The 22,578-nt window shown below is 41.0% G+C and overlaps 1 protein-coding gene across 4 annotated transcripts in view; it reads left to right on the top strand.

Moving 5' to 3' along the window:
- SNX30 (sorting nexin family member 30) overlaps positions 1–22,578 on the top strand; it is a 125,485-nt gene that overhangs the window by 59,155 nt on the left and 43,752 nt on the right. For all 4 annotated transcript variants that reach the window (XM_063636121.1, XM_055271488.2, XM_063636120.1 and 1 more), the window contains exons 3-5: positions 2,628–2,738; positions 16,144–16,302; positions 21,278–21,473. In XM_063636121.1, the coding sequence (XP_063492191.1) occupies positions 2,628–2,738; positions 16,144–16,302; positions 21,278–21,473 (466 nt within the window). The remainder of the gene's footprint in view (positions 1–2,627; positions 2,739–16,143; positions 16,303–21,277; positions 21,474–22,578) is intronic.

Below are 22,578 nucleotides of genomic sequence, written 5' to 3'. Positions count from 1 at the left end.
ATATAAACCATGTTAATTGTGTCTTTCTCTATTTAGAGGGATTATGGCTGATCTTTTATGTTCTATTTATTTTTCTTGAAGTTTTAAAATAAGTGTATAACCTGAATAAATAGAAGGAAAAAAAAAAGCCTGTTTCCCAAAAGTGAAATTGGTTGTGGCAAAAATAAAACGTGTGTTCTATTGTGCTGTCTTTTGTAGTTACCAAAAATGATTTCAAAGTTAGAGTAGAAATATTAAATAAACTGTAATTTATGAAATGGATCTGAAAAACATAAGAGAAATGATCAGTTAATCGTGTAACTTTTTTTTTTTTTTTTTTTTGAGACAGAGTCTCTTGCTCTATTGCCCAGGCTGGAGTGCAATGGCGCAGTCTTGACTTACTGCAACCTCCACCTCTGGGGTTCAAGCAATTCTTGTGCCTCAGCCTCCTGAGTAGCTGGGATTACAGGCACCCGCCACCACAACTGGCTAATTTTTGTATTTTTAATAAAGACGGGGTTTCACCATGTTGGCCAGGCTGATCTTGAACTCCTGACCCCAAATGATCAGCCCGCCTCGGCCTCCCAAAGTGCTGAGATTACAGGCGTGAGCCACTGCGCCCAGCCAATAATCGTGTAACATTTAAGGCAAAAAGTAGAGCCTTGCATCAGTTTGGTTTACAATGAAAACGAGTTGCTTTAATTTGTCACCTTTCAAAATATCCCTTTCGTTAGCCCATAATCATTGGCAAGTTCTCACATGGAGCCTGTTGTGGGGAGATGGGAGGTCTTGAACTTCCCTTCCAACTCTGTTTTTGTTTTTTTGAGACAAGATCTCACTCTGTCGCCCAGGCTGAAGTGCAGTGGCACAGTCAGCTCACTGCAGTTGTCTCAACCTCCTGGGCTCAGATGAGCCTCCTGCCTCAGCCTCTGAGTAGTAGGGACTGCAAGTATGCACTTACCACACCTGGCTAATTTAAAACTTTTTTTTGCAGAGATGGGGTCTCGCTATGTTGCCCAGGCTGGTCTCAAACTCTAGGGCTCAAGCTGATCCTTCCTTTTTGGCCTCTTAAAGGGCTGGGATTACAGGCATGAGCCACCACGCCCTGCCCTAACTCTCTTCTTACTGTTGAACCTAGGGCTCAAAGAGGCTTAGTGACATGTTAGGGATCTGGTAGGGATGCAAGAACTGCATAGGCACAGAGTCCTTCCCACTCCTCCTGTGTGGGCAGTGTGAGGATGGGAGTATCAGGCCACTTGTTCCCAATATTTCTGTCATGCTGTGCTTGAAAATTTGTCAACAATGACTTGCTCTCTGGATTTAAGTGTTGTCTTTTTTTTCTCTCTCCAATCCTACAATGCTAGTTCCTTTGGGAAAATCGTCTGATAAGTCACAAATACCTACATTGAGTGAATTTTCCCCACATCTTCACCCTTGCAAACACAGGGGAAGGTCGGTTTCATAGTTATATGCTGGTATGTGGGACTTGAAGAGGGGAAACAGTGCAGTTAGTTGGGGGTCAGTCCAAGAACGAGTCCTTGAACTTCACCATTTTGCTAAGACTGTGAACACAGGTTTTGGGGAGGATGAAATCATAATTTTTGATGCTAGAGCTGTTCACAGCTTTTTCTTTGATGAATGACTCTCGTTCATGTGCTTAAAGATTTTCTTGGTGCTGTGAATTAAAACAGACTTTTGGCTTGAAAGAGTAAATTTATGAGATGTAGCTTGACCCATTTTTATCTTGTACTTTAATTTCTGAGAACCATGACAGTCATATAGTGTGTATCCTCATAGGGAAAAATGGCTTATGTGAGACACGGTTTAATTTGTGCCAGTAAATGAGTAAAAATCTTGTTTTGGTATAAATCAACTTAATTTTATTTAACATTGATTTTCGTTATTAAAGTGCTGCAATCACATTTCAGAAAACTTTAAAAATTGAGAAAAAGGGGTGAGATTATTAATATTTTTCTGCAATGCAATGGCATTTTTGTATTATTTCTAGATTTTTTCTTATCCATCTAAAATATAACAGTTCCAGGGTTGTGGTTCTGGAAGAATGTGGCAGATTAAGCAAAACCTTTTCTATTTTCATCTAATCTGCCCCTGAAATGAGCAGTGATCTATTATCTTTTCTTTTTATTTCCTCTGGCAAAACTTGTCAGCATATTTAGCAGAAGGTGGAGACAATTTCTTTTCACAGATTTGGATTTAGTAGCAATATCCTAAGTGGATTTTTTCTGCTAAAAGAAATTGTTAGAGTTAAGCTTGGAGGAAATGAATCAAATGTTTCTAAACAATTCTGGGGGTTAGTTGAATTCTATTTCCTGAGGGTAGGGAAAAAAAAAGTGGCTTTTTTTTTTTTTTTTGAGACGGAGTCTCGCTCTGTCACCCAGGCTGGAGGGCAGTGGCGCAATCTCGGAAAACTGGCATTTTTATTCCAGCTCCTTGAATTTTTAACTGGGCTCAGTGTCCTAGACTGGTCTATTCTGTGTTGGTAAACTCTGCCATTTGGCTGGTGTGTTTGGTGGAAGGAAAATGTGATCTTGCCTAGTTTGGTTATTCTAAGAGAGCTTTTTTCCTTCCCTTCAGCCAAGATATGCTATTCCCTTATGTTTATTTTTTTTCCATTCTCTTCTTTGCAGAGTACTCGGGTGGAGTTTGACCTGCCAGAATATTCTGTTCGTCGAAGATACCAGGATTTTGACTGGTTGAGGAGCAAACTGGAAGAATCCCAGCCCACTCATCTCATTCCCGTAGGTAGTAAGTCACTACAACTTGTTCTCACTTGTCCTGTGTTGTCTTTCCTGAAGGGGTTCACTCAACTCTCATCCCTTAAGTTATACAGACTCACCCAGCAAACGTATGTAAAACATGCTAATGGACACTGTATATAATATTTCACCTATTAGGTTTTAGTTTCTGATTTGCTATATAGAAAGCCAGTTTTTCACTGGGTGTATACCTAAAGGATTATAAATCATGCTGCTATAAAGACATATGCACACGTATGTTTATAGCGGCACTATTCACAATAGCAAAGACTTGGAACCAACCTAAATGTCCAAAAACGATAGACTGGATTAAGAAAATGTGGCACATATACACCATTGAATACTATGCAGCCATAAAAAATGATGAGTTCATGTCCTTTGTAGGGACATGGATGAAACTGGAAACCATCATTCTCAGCAAACTATCACAAGGACAAAAAACCAAACACTGCATGTTCTCACTCATAGGTGGGAATTGAACAATGAGAACATGTGGACACAGGAAGGGGAACATCACACACAGGGGACTGTTGTGGGGTGGGGGGAGGGGGGAGGGATAGCGTTAGGAGATATACCTAATGCTAAATGAGTTAATGGGTGCAGCGCACCAACATGGCACATGTATACATATGTAACCTGCACGTTGTGCACATGTACTCTAAAACTTAAAGTATAATAATAATGAAATGAAAAAAAAATAGCCAGTTTTGCGGCTGGCTAGGCTTTCTTTAGCCACAGCGGTAGAAATCTATCACAGAATCCATTGCCACAGTTTTTCATGTAAAAAACAAGGAAACCACCTAACACTATTTATTGAAGCAACGTGACATTTATCTACTCCAGTGCTTCCATCCGCACAGTTTTTAAAAAACAGAACCAGAGCAAAAGAAATTTAAATTTTTTTTTTTTTTTTTGAGACAGAGTCGCACTCTCTTGCCCAGGCAGGTGCGCAGTGGCATGATCTCAGCTCACTGCAACCTCCGCCTCCCAGGTTCAAGTGGATCACCTGCCCCAGCCTCCTGGGTAGCTGGGATTACAGGCACATGCCACCACGCTCAGCTAGTTTTTGTATTTTTAGTAGAGACGGGGTTTTGCCGTGTTGGCCAGGCTGGTCTCGAACTTCTGATCTCAGGTGATCCACCGATCTCGGCCTCCTAAAGTGCTGGGATTACAGGTGTGAGCCACCACGCCTGGCCTCAACATTTATATTGAGTACTTTTCTGACTACTTTTGTTAAAAGTAGAAATAATAACAGTTTGGACACCAGATGTTTCTTTGGGCCTTGGGGGCTTTAGAGCAGTTTGAGTCATAAAACTCCTCAGAGCGGCTGATTTATCTTTCAGCAAAAACCTTTGTTGAATGATAACTTCTAGCACTACCAACTTTCTGTTACCACTGCATCTCCCAGCCTTTTTCCCCACATGGTTAGAAGAGGCTGTGTATGTTGTGAATGCACTGGCAGTTTTCTCGGTTTTCAGGGTGAAAAGAGCCACGTTGCTAGTACTGTGATAGGAATGATGGCTCTCACCTGGGACTCAGTTCTTTCTCAGGGTATCTCCTTTTTCCCCACATACCATTCTGTTCTCCGAGCCTGAAGTTTTGCTTTTTCTGTCTTCTAACCACTTAAAAACATGCCTGAAGAGGAAACAGTAGTTTTTAAACAGTTGGGAATATTCCTTAAAATAGAATCGTAAGGTGGCAAAATAGGCAGCTAGTGAATAATTTTTTAAAAATAAACTGCATTTTAGAACATTATCAGATTTACAGAATTATTGTGAAGGTAGTAGAGAGAATTCTCAAGCCTCACATCCGGTATTAACATTTTATATTAGTGTGGCACATTTGTCACAATGAACCAGTCATTATAAAATAAACACCATTATTAACTAAAAGTCTTTTATTCCAAGTTCCTTTTTATTTTTCTTTCTTTCTTTTCTTTTTTCTTTTTTGAGATGAAGTTTAGCTCTGTCACCCAGGCTGGAGTGCAGTGGCGTGATCTCGGCTCACTGCAGCCTCCACCTTCAGGGTTCAAGCGATTCTCCTGCCTCAGCCTCCTGAGTAGCTGGGATTACAGGTGCACACCATCACACCCAGCTAATTTTTGTATTTTTAGTAGAGATGAGATTTCACCATGTTGGCCAGGCTGGTCTCAAACTCCTGACCTCAGGTGATCCTCCCACCTCGGCCTCCCAAAGTGCTGGGATTACAGGCATGAGCCACCACGCCCGGCCCAAGTTCCATTTTTCTGTTCCAGGATCCTACCCAGGATCCCACATTTTATTTAGCAGTCGTGTCTCCTTAGGCTTTTCTTGGTTGTAATGGTTTATCAGGCTTTCCCTTTTTTGGATAACCATGACTGTTTTGAGGAGTACTAGTCAGGAATTTTGTAGACTTGTCCCTCAGTTGACATTTGTCTGATGGCTTTCCCGATCGGGGTAATGTGTTTGGGGAGGAAACCACAGAGGTGAGCTGCCACCCTCATCACCTATCCAGGGCACGTGCTGTCAACAGTGTGCCTCACCATTGATGTGAACCTCCATCACCTGACTTGAGGTAGTGCTGGTCAGCTTTCTTCACTGTACAATTAATTACTCTTTCTCCCTGCCTTTCTGTACTGTACTCTTTGGAAGAAAGTCAGTGTTTATTTATAGCCCACACCATGCATCAGGGAGCTGCCCTCCTGGCAGCTGGTGCCTGTGAGGTTGTTACTGGAAGCTCAAAGGTAAGACAGTGACACCTGCTGGTGAAATATAGTGTCTACTCTACTCTTCCATAGACACTAGAAGAGAATGGAAGAGTTTCCAGAATGCCCAAGGTGGATCCAGAATATCTTTAAGTGTGGTTTCCGATGGTCTGGATAGAAGCAGTTGGTAGGAAGCTACTTTAGAAACAAGCAGAAACTTAATTTTTCTTCATAAATTCTTGGTACTCACATATCTGGAGTGGAGAGAGATTTAATATAGGAAAGCCTCTCTGATTTAAGTATGAAAGTCAAACCAGAAACCAACCCCCTCATCTGCTACAAAAAATTTTATAGTAGCTTTGCTAGGAGGTGTCTGTCTGTTATTTAAGCATCATCTTCGGGAGGAAGAGAGGGTGGGATGAGAAGATTATAAGGAAGACAAAGGACCCCTGCCTTAGGGAACTTATTATCAGTTGGAGACCCAGTAAACATGCAGAAATGTTCATTTCCCTTTTTAAAAAAGGAGTTGTTGAGACTTAATTTATATAACATATATAATTCACACATTTAAAATGTACAGTTCAAAGGCTTTTAGTATATTCATAAAATTGGACAACCATCAGCATTATCCATTTTCGAATCTTTTTATCACCCCAAAAAGAAACCTCACATCCCTTAGCTCTCACTTATAAACACTGTATATCCCCCAGCCCCTGGCAACCACTCATGTACTTTCTACATATTTGCCTATTCTGGACATTTCATGTAAGTGAAATGATACACAACGTGATTTTTTCGTTACTGGGTTTTTTCACTTAGCATATTTTCAAGGTTCATCCATGTAGCATATATTAATATTTAATTCCTTTTTATTGCCATATAATATTCCAGTTTATCGATAATACCACATTTTGTCTATTCACCCTTGATGGACGTTTTGGTTGTTTCCCCTTTTGGCTATTACGAGTAATGCTGCTGTGAACATTCGTGTACAAGTTTTTCTGTGGACATGTTCCCATTTTTGGGGGGGTGTATTCTTAGGAGTGTAATTGTTGAATCATACATAACTCTATAATTGGCCTTTTGAGGAACTGCCAGACTGTTTTCAAAAGCGATGACATCAACTTACATTTCCACATGTGATGTATGGGAGTTTCTGCACATCTCCATCAATGCTGTTACTGTCTGTCTTTTGGATTGTAGCCATCCTACTGGATGTGCAGTGCTAGCTCATTGTGATTTTAATTTGTATTTCCCTAATGATGTTGAGCATCTTTTCATGTGCTTTTGGGCATTTGCATATCTTCCTTGGAGAAATATCAATTAAGATCCATTGCCCATTTAAAAATTGGGGTGCCTTTTCATCCTTAAATTTTCATAATTCTTTTTTAAAATTTTGTCTATATATTTGTATATATATGTGTGTGTGTGTATATATATATATATATATATAAAATTTTTTTTTTTTGAGGCAGAGTCTCGCTCTGTCGCCCAGGCTGGAGTGCAGTGGCACGATCTCGGCTCACTGCAAGCTCCGCCTCCTGGGTTCACGCCATTCTCCTGCCTCAGCCTCCCTAGTAGCCGGGACTACAGGCGCCCGCCACCAGGCCTGGCTAATATTTTGTATTTTTAGTAGAGACAGGGTTTCACCATGTTAGCCAGGATGGTCTCCATCTCCTGACCTCATGTTCCCCCTGCCTCAGCTTCCCAGAGTGCTGGGATTACAGGCTTGAGCCACTGCGCCCGGCCCCATTATATATATAAAATTTTAAGAGGCAGGATATTGTTTTGTCATCCAGGCTGGAGTGCAGTGGTATGATCACAGCTTACTGCAGCCTCGACCTCCCACGATCAAGCGATTCTCCCACCTCAACCTCTGCAGGTACGTGCCACCATGCCTGGCTGATTTTTAAAATTTTTTTGTAGAGACAAGGTGTCACTGTGTTGCCCAGGCTGGTCTTGAACTCTTGGGATCAAGTGATCTTCCCACCTTAGCCTCTAGAATAGCTGGGACTACAGGCACCCTATGCCATCATGCCTGGCTAATTCTTTTTTTGGTAGAGACAGAGTCTTGCTATGTTGCCCAGGCTGGTCTCAAACTCCTGGCCTCAAGGGATCCTCCTGCCTTTGCCTTCTAAAGTTCTGGGATTACAGGCGTGAGCCACCGGGCCTGGCCAAGAGTAACCATATGTTCTTAAAATGCCATCTTGGAACCAGAAGTATGCTGGGTATATATGTTTGTCATCTCATAACAGCAGTTCACTGTGTTTTTCTTCATTATGTAATAGTTGGAGCTGCCAGAAAGCATTCATTATGACTTTTTTCCTCTGTTTTTTTTAAAGCTTTTTTGAGATATAATTGATATACAGAATAGCCTTGCACGTATTTAATGCATACAATTCTATAGGCTTGTATATACCCCTGATACCATCACCACAATCAAGGTAATAAACAGATCCATCACCTTCACAAGTTTTCTTGTGTCCCTTTGCTGTTTTGTTTTGTTTTGTTTTTGTAAGAATCTGTAACATAAGATGTACATAGCGTGTAACATGAACATGTAACATAAGATCTATCCTCTTATCACATTTTACAGCATGCAACACCATACAGTCGTTCCCCCTTATTTGTGGTTTTGCTTTCCATGGTTTCAGTTACCTTTAGAACAAAAATATGACATGGAAAATTCCAAAAATAAACAGTTCGTAAGTTTTACGTTGTTTGCTGTTCTGAATAGTGTGATGAAATCTCATGCAGTCCCGCCTAGGACATAAATTATGTTTGTCCAGTGTATCCACGCTGTAGACACGGCCCACCTGTGAGTCCCTTAGCCCTCTTGGTCATCAGGCTGGAGATCACAAGAAGAGTGAGTACAGTACCATAAGATGTTTTGAGAGAGAAAGAGAAAGGCCATATCCCCATAACACTTATTACAGAATATTATTATAATTGTTCTGTTTTATTATTGTGAATCTCTTACTGTGCCTGATTTGGAAACTAAATTTTACTATAGATATGTATAGGAAAAAACATATACATATATAGGTATGTATATACAGGTGGGAAGTTCACTTGGGCCCAAGAGTTTAAGACCAGCCTGGGCAACACAGTGATACCTTGTCGCTAAATTTTATTATAGGTATGTATATATAGGAAAAACATAGTATATACAGGGTTCAGTACCATCCATGGCTTCAGGCATCTGCTGGGGGTCTTGGAATGTATCCCCCTAGATAAGGGAGGATGACTGTATTGTTAACTGTAGGTACCACTTTGTACAGCAGATATCTGGAACTTATTTATGTTATATGACACTAGCTTTATATCCATTGAACAACTCCCCATTTCCCGCTCTCCGTACCCCCTGGCAACCACCATTCTATTTTCTGCTTCTGTATTTGTTCAGTGGGTTTGACACTTCTTCATTTCCTGGAGCACTAGTTACACAGCAGAGCAATTTCATGATTAGATGGGTGCATGTATTAGATTTGGAAGATGAAGCAGATACATTTAGTAAACACTTGAGTGTTTAATTTTCACTTGGAAATTTAATGTTTACCTCAGTTTTAAGGAAGAAAGCTTTCTGGAAGGATACATTTGTATTATGTCCAAGTTTTCTTTTGAGTAGTAGTAAACTCATAGGAATTAATGAGAATAAATTTGTAATGCAACAATTGTTTTTTTAATATGAAATAATAACTCCATTTTCTAGTGGTTTCTTCTTTTTTGTACTGTTAAAAATATACCTGCATTTAGCTAACTCAATGGATAAGTTAATAAGTATTGAAACATTGGTTCAACTTCCTAATGCTTTGCATTAAACTGGGCTTGGTGATTATTGTTTTTAATCTCTGTGCTTGGTGACAAGCTTTTAATCTCTATGCTCCTTTATTTATTTGGTAGTAATTTTTGCTTAGAAGCAATATTTTCTATTAGTTTGATAAGGGTAGGAGAAATAGGCCTCTGGCATGTAAATATTTAATGTGCACTAAATATTTGTTGAGTTGCTTAGAAGAAGCAAGTCAACTGCTGATGAGGAAGTTGGACATTTCAGGATTCAGCAACTGAAAGATTTGTCTAGATTTCCTACCCAGAAATAGCAGCATTCCATTGACAGTCTACAAGAAATATGCTATTTTTTCAGATTATAAAACCGCTTTATAAACTAATATGGAATATAGATGAAAGTGCTTTACTAAAGTACTAAGTACTAATATCAGTATTTCAAGATTAAACCCTGAAATATTTAATGGATGATTGTAATACTTTGCAAATAGGATTTTTTTTGCAGGATCCAACATATATATGTGTGTATTCAATTTTTAAAAATGTTTTCATTGTGGAAAATATTAACCATATTGAAGAGATTCGGTACGATGAGTCCCCTTGAAACTCCATCACTCAGTTTCAACATTTATCAGTTCATGGCCAATCTTGTTTCATCGCTGTCCACTCCCTCACCCCTACACCCAGGTGTTTTTTTTTTTAAGTGCCTTAAACAACAGAAATTTATTCTCTTACAGCTCTGGAGGTCAAAAGTCCAAAATCAGTTTTAGTGAGCTAATATCAAGATATACGCTAGGGCTGCATTCCACCAGAAGGCTCTAGGGGAGAATTTGTTTGCCTACCTTTTCTAGCTCTTGGGGCCATCTGCATTCCTTGGCTCATGGCCTCTTTATCTTCAAAGCCAGCAGCATATCTATCATCATCTCTGCTTCCACCATCACATCTCCTTTTCTTAAAAAATGGAAGTAAAATCCATATTACATATCACCATTTTAACCATTTTGGAGTGTCCAATTCAGTGACTTTTAGTACATTCACAATGTTGTACGACCATCACCACCATTCAGTGTTGTATGACCATCACCACTGTTTAATCCAGAACATTTTCATTACCCCCAAAAGAAACTTTGTACCCATTAAGGAACCACTCTCAATTCCCTCCTTTTCCCAGCCCGGCTATAATGAAGAATGCTGCTATCAACACTGGTGGTTGTATAAGATTTTGTTTGAGCACTTATTTTCAGTTGCCTTGGCTATACAACAAGAAATGGAATTGCTGGAGCATATAGTAATTCTGTGTTTAATTTTTTGAGGAATTGTTCAAACTGTTTTCCACAGTGGCTTATAATTTTATATCCCCACTGGAAATGTATGAGGGCCCAATGTCTCCACGTATTTGCCAACATTTGCTATTTTACTTTAAAAATTCTAGTGAGTATGAAGAAGTAGATCCCAAATGACTTGTTTTTTTGAGACAGGATCTCGCTCTGTCACCCAGGCTGGAGTGCAGTGGCATGACCATAGCTTACTGCAGCCTCCAACTCCTGGGCTCAAGCAGTCCTCCCACCTCAGCCTCCATAGTAGCTGGGACTTCAGGTGTGCACCACCATGCCCAGCTAATTTTTTATTTTTTGTAGAGATGGGGTCTTGCTATGTTGCCCAAGCTGGTCTGGAGCTTCTAGCCTCAAACAGTCCTTCCAGCTTAACCTCCCAAAGTGCTAGGGTTATAGACATGAGCCACTGTGCCTGCTTCCCCCATTGATTTTTTAAGACATTTTGGCCTAAACGTCATATAGATGTTCTACCTGGAAGTCCGCTCCCCTTTTTGCTTTTTGTTCTCAGTGCTTACAAATTAATAAAAATACTTGGCATTTGTTAGACATCTGCTTTGTGCTTGGAATTGTGTTGAGCTCTTTTCATTTACATGATGTGATTTACAGACTATAGATGGACGTGATCTCACCAGCAACCCAGATTCCTATGTGTAAACAACCCAGATAGTAATAGAGGTGAAGCTGAGAGTAGGTGTGTCCCATAAGGAATCTTGAAATAGGAAGAAATTTCTGAAGCTACATACATTTGGAAATGATAACGCTTATGACAGGAGGAAATTCTGCTTGCAGAAGGGTTCTCTCTAGGGTTCCTTTAAATAGCAAGTTCCCCCGATTGATGAAACATAAGTTCAATGTGCTAAATCAGAAGAATGGACCCCTATTGTAGAACGTCATCTTTATGTTAAATGAGGCACTCCTAACCACTTACTTGTGCCTCAGGCCATCCTCTCAAGTCTTATTCAGCAGAAGCAAATGAGAGTATCATAACAGGACTCATGAAGTAAGAACAGGAAAATATCCACTGGATTTGGTAATTAGAAAGTCATTGGCACTAAATTTTAAAAGGGCCGTTTCTGCACTGGGTGGGGATAGGGCAGAGAAACCCAGCACTGAAGGCAGTATCACAGCTGGTTTTGTTTTAAGGGTTGGGGGAAGGCTGGGGGTTGAGAAATAAATGGGATACAGTGAAGTCAAGGTAAGTGACTCCTTTCAAAAAGATTGAATGAGCCAGGAAGGACAAGGGAGAAGATACAAGGTCAAGGGGTGGTTGGATTCATATTTTTTAGGAAGAAAAACCAACCATATTTTTATAGATTCTGGGAATAGAGCTGGATGAACAGATGTTGAAGATACAGGGAAGAGATTAATGACAGGTGCACCCTAATGAACAAATGGGTCAAGGACACAGATGGAATGCTTAGCTTTAGGGGAGGAGGGGTTGTCCACAGGGACTAAGGAAGTGAGGGTGATGCCCAGTGGATGGGCTTCTGCAGAGGAAGCAAAATAGGAAATTTCCATCTGATGCTCTTACATCTGGTTCTCACTTCCGAAAGATAGTAATCTGCTTAGCACGAAAAGCTGGGGTATAAGAATGGCTGCCTAAAGGAACGGGAGAGGGAAGAACTGACCAGAATAAAGGAATTATCCTAAAGGACAGCCATATCCCATTAAGATAACTTCTCGGTGCTTTGGACTCGGCCAGCATTGGGCTGAGTGGCCCGTCCGTCTGATCCAGCACTGCATTACGAATATTCTACTCAAGTGTAAGCTCTGCTGGGTATCACATGTGGATATGTTACCCTTGTGTGGCTCTGTAATTTTATTCCTGACTCTATTCCCCTTTCTTCTTTCATTTACAAACCTTTCCACTGTGCCCTTTGGAACTCCTGCTCTTTTATAAAGAATCCCCCAGTATTCTTAGCATCTTCTCTGAACATTCCCACCATGTCAAGGTTTAAATGAACACTGGATGTCCCTGAAGATTAGTAGTCCCCTGAAGCTGCTGCCAGTCTTACAACAAAGACACCCAAACTTGTGTGTGTTTACCCTGTGGTAGGAATCATTCAAAGCACTTTCAACATATTAGCTAATTTAATCCTCATGACAACCCTGTGAAGTTGATGCTATTAGTTTTTACCTAGCACCAACTTCTTGAGGTACCAAGAGATATATAGAACTTGACGGAAGGCAAACAGCTAGTAGATGGCAAAGTCAAAAGATAAACCCAGGAAGCAACGCATCAGAATCTTTACTCTTGATAACTAAAACATACTTTCTAAAGCTCTTTCAAGTTGAGGGCACTGAATTTCCTCATACTCCAAATACTTCTTTTCCAGGGGGTGGGGTGTTGGTGTTACTAATTCCTAAATCTTTTCAAGGTTTTGTGTTCTAAATCTAGGTTTACTAGGCCTACTCCAAGTGGCCTAGTATTCCACTTTTTTGGGTTGGCTAAGTCCACTAATCCTTGTTGCTATGTCTTATTTCTGTTTGTTTTTGTCCTTCAGGGTTTATAATTTTAAAAAATCCTCTTTATTGCCATATTATGGGGGTTTGAGGAGGTTGTGGAGTTAAACGCTTGTGTTTAATGTCCTACTTTGAACTTGAACTGCTGGGTTGGTTTAACATTAGAAAATATATTAACTTACCACTTACCATATTAAAAGAAAAAGCATGTGATTGTCCTGATAGACCTACTTGGCCAACGTTGTCTTGGTTTATTCCCCAAAGAGGCTTGCATTTTCTAAACACTCATGCATCTGCATGAGTGTTCACAGCAGCATTGTTAGTAGGGCCATAAAACTGTAAACCATTCACATGATCATGCACACGTTCACAGGCAGGAGAGTAGGTGGACAATTTGTCACACAGTTGGTTATATAGTGCATGACTATGGAACAGTAAAATTATTTTCCTGTAGCTAAACATGCATCGATATGGATAAGTCGCAGAAAGACAATGTTGAATGACAAAAGCGAACTATACAGATGTGTACTGCATAGTGACATTTCTGTCAACGGTGGATGGCATATAGATGGTGGTCCCATGAGATTATACTACTATATTTTTAGTGTACCTTTTCTACGTTTTAATATGTTTAGGTACCCAAGTACTTGCCATTGTGTTACAATTGCCTACAGTAGTCAGCACAGTAACATGCTAGGAGCAATAGCCTATACTTGTATCGCCTCGGTGTGTAGTAGCCGCACCATCTAGGTTTGTGTAGGTGCACTCTATGATGTTCACACAATGATGAAATCGCCTGACAATGCTTTTCTCAGAGTGTATCTCTGTCATTATGTGACACATTAACTGTAGTTTTATTTTTTACAAAGTTAAACAACAAGTTCAACGAACAGTACATTGTTTTAAAACTGAAACTTAGAGGGGAGCAATGACCAAAAAGTTGAGGACTGTAATTCCTTCACGGGGGCAGGAATAAGTGGAGATCTGATCAGGGATCCGCTGACAGGGAGCTTTGTCAATGGCAGTGTTCTCTCTGTCAAGTTGAGTGGTAGATTAATAAGTGCTGGTTTTATTATTATGCCTTATGACTTTGAGGTATATAATACGCTCTTTTATCATGCTAAAAAACAGCACCATTTTATAATCTACAATTCAGTGGCATCAAATACATTCACAGTGTTGTGCGTCTGTCACCACCTTCTGAAAAGTTTCCGAATCACCTTGGAAGGAAACCCTGTACCCATGAAGCAGTCACATCTCATTTCCCCTGATCTCTCCAGCCCCTGGCAACCACACATCTACTGTCTGTCTCTATGGGTTTACCTATTCTGGACATTTCACATGAATGGAATCATATATATGGACTTTGGTATCTGGCTGCTTTCATTTACCATAATGTTTCCAGGGTTCTTCCATGATGTAGCATGTTTTAGTACTTAGTTTTTATGACAAACTATTAGTCCATTGCATGGATATGCCACATTTTGTTTGCCCATTCACATGTTGATGGACATTTGGATTGCTTCAGCCTTTTGGTCATTGTAAACAAGGCTGTTATGACTATTTGTGTACAAAATTTTGTTTGGGCACCTGCTTTCAATTCTTTTTTTTTTTTTTTTAAAGCTTTAAAAAATGTTTGTTTGAGATGAAGTCTCACTCTGTAACCCAGGCTGAAGTGCAGTGGCGCAATCTCTGCTCACTGCAACCTCCCCATCTTGCCAGCCTAAGCTATCCTCCCACCTCAGCCTCCTGAATAGTTGGGACTAGAGGTGCAAGCCACCATGCCCAGGTAATTGTTTTTATATTTAATATTTTTGGTAGAGATGTGGTTTCACCATGTTGCCCAGGCTGGTCTCGAACTCCTGAGCTGAGGCAATCCACCTGCCTTGGCCTCCCAAAGTGCTGGGATTACAAGCATGAGCCACCATGCCCAGCCTTGCTTTTAGTTCTTTTGGGCATAAATCTGTGAGTGGAATTGCTGAGTTTTGTGGTAATTCTAAATTTAACTTATTGAGGAACCACCAAACTGTTTTCCACAGTGGCTGCATGTTTTACATTCCCACCAGCAATGTATAAAGGTTCTGATTTCTCCACATCCTCACCAACACTTTTTTTTTTTTTTTTTTTTAAGCTTATGGCCATCTTAGCAGGTATGAAATGGCATCTCATGATGGTTTTGACTTGCATTTCCCTGAGACTACTGATGTTAAGCATCTTTTCATGTGCTTCTTAGCCATTTGGGTATCTTCTTTAGAGAAATATCTATTAGATTTAGTTGCCTGTTTTTTAAATGTACAATTTTAAAAATATTTCATAGCTCAAATATTTTAAAATGTGCATAGCAGATACTTCTTTTCCCTGTGGTAGTAATAATAAAGAAAGCTTTTTAATCAAGCAGTTGATCAAACTACTATGGAAACAGATTAAAAGCTCAAAGATCCCTTGGTAGGCAGGTAGTTTTAAATTGCCCACAGTATTGACTCTAAGTCAGTATATAGAGAAATGTATTTGAATAAGGGGAATAAGGGAAATTACATTTTAGAGAATTTTTGAGTATAAACCTAAACCAAAAAATTGGCTTATAAAAGGTATTTTTTTTTAGATACATGAATTTACCTAATTTATTCATTCACCAAGTATGAATGGGGAATGAAGCACTGGGAGCAGAATCTGAAAACATTTAAATAAATTTTTATGTGGTTGATGCCTGCCTGCCTGCCTGCCTTTCCTTCCTTCCTTCCTTCCTTCCTTCCTTCCTTCCTTCCTTCCTTCCTTCTTTTTCTTTTCTTTTTTCTTCTTTTCTTCTTGCCATAACTTTTCCATCATATCACGTGTACATCAAGCAATGTAAAAATTACTGTTGAATTTACTGGATAAATATCTACTTTTCTGTGTTTCAGAGGCTGTAATTTAGTGTTTTATTCCTTGCATTATAAAATTGACAGGGTATTTACTCCATGTATATTTTTCAGAAATCTTTATATTAATAACTACATGAAGATCTGCCTGATTAAGAAATACTTTTCTTGGACAGAGGGGTAATAGAACTGTGTGCTAGCTTGGTTGTTTTCCTTGCACCATCTCATCAATTACTCTGATTTTTTTCTTCATGTCTTCATAGCCTCTTCCCGAGAAGTTTGTGGTAAAAGGTGTTGTGGATCGTTTTTCAGAAGAGTTTGTGGAGACCAGAAGAAAAGCTTTGGATAAATTTCTAAAAAGAATTACGGATCATCCTGTGCTCTCTTTCAATGAACACTTTAATGTTTTCCTTACTGCTAAGGTAAGGGCAGTTTACATACTCTTCCCCCATATTACCATTCCTGGGGCTCTTTCCTAAAAGCTGTCTTGAGCAAGACTCAGTCTCTACAAAAACTTTTAACAAATAGCCAAGTGTGATGTTGTGCGCCTGTAGTCCCAGCTACCTGGGAGGCTAAGGCAGGAGGATAGCTTGAGCCCAGGAGTTTGAGGCTTCAGTGAGCTATGATCGTGCCACTGCACTGCAGCCTGGGTGACAGAGTGAGACCCTGTCTCTTAAAAAAAAAAAAAAAAAAAAAAAAAAAAAGCTGTTTTGATCTTTCAGAAGCCACTTTCATGAGCGAATGGTTCACTGTAACAGGGTTGTCATAAAATTGGTCTTTTTTTGGGTGCCTGTGTGCATTAGCATGCTTTTTTGCATTAGCAAATCCATATAGATGGATTCTATGTTAGAATTTAGGAGATCTATCCCCACCCCATCTGGGGCCCTACCCACTTGCAGCAGCAGAGGAAGTTAGAATATTTGCTCTGCCAAAAGCAGAGCTAAGTGTTTCCTTAAACACTTGGCAGTATTACTGGGTGAGGCCAGTCTGACCAGCAATGGGCATGGAACAGAAGGAACATTTGAGTGTTTGGTGAGGGTGTTCTTAAGGGCGCTTTGAGTGATTACTTGCAGCTGCATTTTACAGACAAACTCAAGTTCCAGGAGCTTGTCCTTGTTCAGGTAGCGTCACTAGGATCTCAAATTGGGTCTTTGTGGCTACTGAGGCCACACCTTCCCTGTGTATCAGACTGCCTGATTGTTACTTAACCTCCAATCATGTTCCTATCAGGTGGACATTTGCCAGATAAAACATTTGGGTCCTACACAGTTGCCAGATTCTGTGTATTCAAACTCAAGTTGGTTGTCCACTGGCCTTTCTCTGCACTTCCCTCTTGGCAGAACTGGCCAGAAAACCTGAGGTGCTGCGTTCTCGCTGTCTGCAGAAATGGGGTCACATGCTCAGACCCTCCTGCTAGCTTCCCTCCAGTCGCATCTGTTTGGTTTCAGGTATCATATTCCCATGTTCAGGCCATATGTACCATGTTCCATGTTGGCCAAGGGTATTGTGGTCCAGATACTTTCTAGTTTTTAAATCTGCAAAATTGAGAAATAGTTATAGATAACATTAGTTGACATTAAAGACTTCGGAGAGTGTGCCATTCTTCATTCAATGGAAGCCACATGACAAAGTCCTTTAGTTTTTATAACCTCAGTTGGCATTGAGTCTTACTGATGACATTCCAGTTCAGCGTCTCTTTTTCCCAGAGGCTTTCCCCCACTACAGGTTGGACAGGTACACTTTTTAAAAATAAGTATTTCCTGGCAAACTAATCCTCAAGTATAATTCTTCAACTCATACTCAAAGTAGAATACATCCTATTCTCCAAAAGCACAACACACTTTCTCCCCCAAGGTCCATTTTCAAGAAAGCCCTCAAGCACATTCATGCTTACTGAACAAAAAAGAAAAGGGAGGGAAAAGCTTGGACCTCTGGTTGTTAGGAATCTGTAAGAAGAATAAGTAGGAAAGAGAGTGTATGTGTGTGTGTGTGTGTGTGTGTGTGTGTGTGTGTGTGTGTGTGTGAGACAGAGAGAGAGAAGGAGATTTATCTATCTGTGGGCCAAGCAGTATGAAAATGACTTAAAAAATATAAGATCCTTGACTGCCTCGATCAAAATCCGACTCCATGTGAGTGAATACAGGAGAGGTGGCTTTAAACAGAACAAATTTTAGCCCTAATTCAGTATCACTTGCTGAACAAAATGTGCTAAATGGCCTTATCTTTTCTTTAAAAATTTTTAAAATTGTGATAAAATACACCTAACATTTACCATCCTAACAGTTTCTAAGTGTACAGTTAAGTAGTGTTAAGTATATTTAAATTAGTTATGCAGCTCATCTTCAGAACGTTTGCATCTTGCAGATCTGAAACTCTATGCCTATTAAATGGCAGCACCCTATTACCCCTCTTCCAGCTGCCTCATTTTTTCCTTTAACATACCTTGAATTACTTGATCTTGTTCTTAGATGAGCCACTTACGTGTTCTGCCTTAGGGAATGCAGAGACACTCTTCGTTTTCTTTGTGATGACATGAGCTTTTCAACAAGTTAGAAGTGTCTTTAAGAAGAAGCCAAAAGGCTGTATGTAATGGCTCATGCCTGTAACACCCAGCGCTTTGGGAGGCCAAGGGGGTAGATCACCTGAGCCCAGGAGTTCATGTTCAGCTTGGGCAACATGGTGAGACCACATCTCCATATATTAAAAAGAAGAAGCAGTAGCAGCCAGTAGTAATACTGGGAGAAATGGGGACGCTCAATAGCAACTATATTCAAGTCAATATTTTCATCTTTGGTTAAGTGGGTACAGCAATCAGATAGATACTACTGAATAACTTTATTCAACACATAAATTAACTTGGTTAACTGGGACACCCTTTCAAAGCTCTACTTGAAGCGGAGCCTGTACAGTCCAGCGAGCCCATTTGACTCTAGTCCCACTCGTAAAAACGCTGTCTGCAGAGGTAATTCCAAGAACTCTGAGGCTTCAGTTATAGTCTTGTGAAGGCCTTGTGCCTTTGGGGATGTTTCTTGTCTAGAATGTGGGAGGTCAGAAGGGGAGATGGAATCTTTAGGACACTCTCTCAGGCAGCCTGACTCTGAAGGGAAGGAGAGAGGTGGAAAGGAACTAGAGGAGATTGCTGCTGTTTTTAAGATGGGTCAGCCTTGGGTGTATTTTACATGCTGAAGGATTAGAAATTGAAGATACAGACAGGAGAGGGGATAATTGGTAGGGCAAGGCCCTCGGTTGGGGGAAGGTATGGATAGGTATTCCAGAAAAACTCTCAAACCATGGTTTTCCTCTGCTCTCAGACAACAACAGTTGTCATCAACACAGGAGAAGACTTCTGTGACCAAATTGCGGGGTGGGGGCGAGATTTTCCCCAAACACCAAGCAGCCATTGCCAGCTGGATGTCCACCAGTTTAATTCGCACATTATTTACCTGGACATAGCATCAGATCCCACAGGTTGAGGACTCAGTCCCCAAGTCTGAGAGCTTCCAGATCTCGAACGTTAAGTTCAAGCCTCCAAAACTTCTGACCAGCTAGCTTCAAGTTGGGCTTCCCATGACCCCTTCTTTGGGTTCCATTAATTTGCTAGAGCAGTTCACAGAACTCAGAGAAACACATTTACCAGTTTATTGTAAAGGATATCACAAAGGATACAGATGAAGAGTTGCATTGGGCAAGGCGTGGGGGAAGGGGTGTGGAGCTTCCATGCCCTCCCTGGGTGTACCAACCTTCAGGAGACTCCACATGTTCAGCTCTCCAGAAGTTCTCTAAACCCAGCTCTCTTGGGTTTTTGTGGAAGCTTCGTGACAGCAGCATTCCATCCTGCAGGGTATGGGGAGGGACCCTAGTCAGAAAGGCTGGGGAAGGTTCGAGTCCTGCCTTGGGGCAGGTGAAAGGAGGGCAGGAGAAAGACAGAGAGATTCTGTTTCCTGAGGCTTAACACACCCAACATTATAGTGAAAAGACTGGAACAAGGTCTGTGGAGGTTATGAGCCAGGAACCGTGGATAAAAACCTACACACACACACGCACACACACACTCTAACACCTCAATAGGAAAGAGTGGATCAAGAACAAAAATGAAGGCCTGAAGGAGGAAGCGAAGAAGGAAGTGAATTCACAAGGTGCCTACACTCAGATACTATAGAGACCTCAGCCTGAAATTGTACATCAAATGCGGAGGGGCTGTCGGGCCATGTTAGCTGTGAATTCCACATTCTCTGCTCTATCCTCTGCATCAGGCCACATCACCAGAAAGCTGTGTCCTTGTTCTGGGTTCCTTTTTCTCCCTCTAGTCATACCCTTCTAGGTCTGGGAATTAATATTCTGTTAGTATTGAGGGTGGATATGAGGAACAGACACACCTGTACCTTCTGTAAAACCATTTTGGAAGCTACCCTTTCAGTAGGTGACACAGGACAACCTGAAGATGGTATAGATTCCTCTTAGGGTTTGATGATAGGAGGAAGCTTGTTTTATCAGGCAGGCTAATATGCTTTTGTTTTTTGCCCAGGCTGGAGTGCAGTGGCACGATCTCAACTCATTGCAACCTCTGCCTTCCAGGTTCAAGTGATTCTCATGCCTCAGCCTCCTGAGTAGCTGGGACTACAGGTGCATGCCACCACACCCAACTAATTTTTTTTTTTTTTTTTTTTTTTTGTATTTTTAGTAGAGACAGGGTTTCACCATGTTGGCCAGGCTGGTCTTGAACTCCTGACCTCAGGTGATCTGCCTACCTCAGCCTCCCAAAGTACTGGGATTACAGGCATGAGCCACTGTGCCTAGCCTGGCTAATAAGCTTTATATTTAGATACAATGGTCTATGAAACTCAACATATTTCCAGTTTTGCCTTCAAGAAATCCAGGGTTAAAATGTTTTGCTGTTTACAGCATCCATCCAAGGCCTGAGTTTTCTAGCAATGTTTTTCTGTCACTGTTTCCTGCTTTCCACCCTTTACTCCCCTTATGTGGCTTTAGTTGGGGTATAAATAAATGAGTGATGGATCTCGGAACCTCTGCTCTTCAGTTTTGCTCCTAAAGACAACATAGGGTACTTTGTATGGGAGAAACAGATACTTAAAAAAAATTATGTTAGAAACAGCATTGTGTTTAAAGGGCAGTGTGCTCAGGTGAGTGAATTTGATTAAGGACTGGAGTTCAGCTCTGCTGAAAGGGATTTAGGTGTCAACCTACGGGAGCCTGAGTCTGGTGGTTATGACGTCCAGGCCAGGGTCCTCGTGTGAACATGATTAGGGCTTCTAACTTAGCTCCTTGTTTCCCCGAGTCCTCCATTTCCAAACTGAAGCTGCTTTTAGAAGCTGTTTTATTTAGTCCTGCCTGTGTGAGTGAGTGAGTGCTTTGAGCTTATTCACATATCATCCTCAGGACCTGAACGCCTACAAGAAGCAAGGGATAGCACTGCTGACCAGAATGGGTGAGTCAGTCAAGCACGTTACTGGCGGCTACAAGCTGAGGACTCGGCCGCTTGAGTTTGCCGCCGTAGGTGACTACTTAGATACGTTTGCACTCAAACTGGGAACCATTGATCGAATAGCCCAGCGGATCATCAAAGAAGAAATAGGTGAGCTGTCTGTTGAGGTCTTGATTATGCCCTGCAGCCACATTGGCAGAAATGCCATTCATGTGTGCTACAGAGAATCAAACTGCAAAATGCTGGAGTGACAGAACTAGGCCGTCTTTTGCTTATCAAAGAAATACAAGGAGGGGAGGAGTTAGGTGTGACTGGAATGTCACTTTGCACCCCGTCCTTTGTCCTGCTGTATCAGACTTGTGTTTGCTTTTCCCATGGCCAGCACTGCTGATTCGCCAGGTGTTTCCTCTTTTATGCTCTCTTAACGTTAGCTTTAAAAGTGGAGACATAGACTCAACTGCCCTTCATCCATAGGGAACAATAATTTAGTAAACAAACTTAGATACCTTTTCTGGCAGAAAGATGGTTCAAAAAGACAGCACAGGGACCTGTGTTTGCCAAAGTTATGACCCTGATGAATCTTCAGACTTGTAATTGACTCACCCACCCCACCGTGGTTCATTTTAAACCCACTCCTCCTGCATGGGGGAGTTGCCAGGGCCTGTATTGATCCTTCCTTGTTTTTGCCTCCACTTCCTTCCCACCCCTCTCGGGGCCACCTGCTTTGCCACATCCCAGAATGTTGGGATCTTTTATCTCCTTACATACGTGTGGGGTGGACAGACATGAACAGTGTAAATGATCTCACTGGCATGGGAAGCACGTTGAGAAGGATTCCCCAGCAGTTGCCTTTCATCGGTCACTAAGCCGTGATGACTGTGTTCTGTTGTAACAATGGCAAGACTCCTGGTGACAAATGATGGGCCAGATTTTCTTTATGGGGGAAAAAATCAACATTTATTTTTTCTCATTTCTTGTACTTGTTCCCTCTACTTAATCCACTGATGATACCATGTGGGGCCCATAGGTTTTGGAGATAGCTTTGGATGCCATCCACACCTAAGGATCATGTGGAGTAAATTCTGATGGGATCCAAGGGGCTGAGGTGACCACCGAGTGATAGAGTGAGTCTGCCAGTGTAAGACCGCATCTCTTGTATCAAAATGTTTCCTAAAATTCCATTGTTTATCCATTGTGACTGATTTTTTTTTTTTTTTTTTTTTTTTTTGAGATGAAGTCCCGCTCTGTCGCCCAG

The sequence above is a fragment of the Symphalangus syndactylus genome, chromosome 3 (assembly GCF_028878055.3).
Source record: "Symphalangus syndactylus isolate Jambi chromosome 3, NHGRI_mSymSyn1-v2.1_pri, whole genome shotgun sequence".
In the NCBI taxonomy this organism is placed as follows: Eukaryota; Metazoa; Chordata; class Mammalia; order Primates; family Hylobatidae; genus Symphalangus; species Symphalangus syndactylus.
Note: the sequence above shows the minus strand (reverse complement) of the source record. Positions and strands in the feature narration are given on the sequence as shown.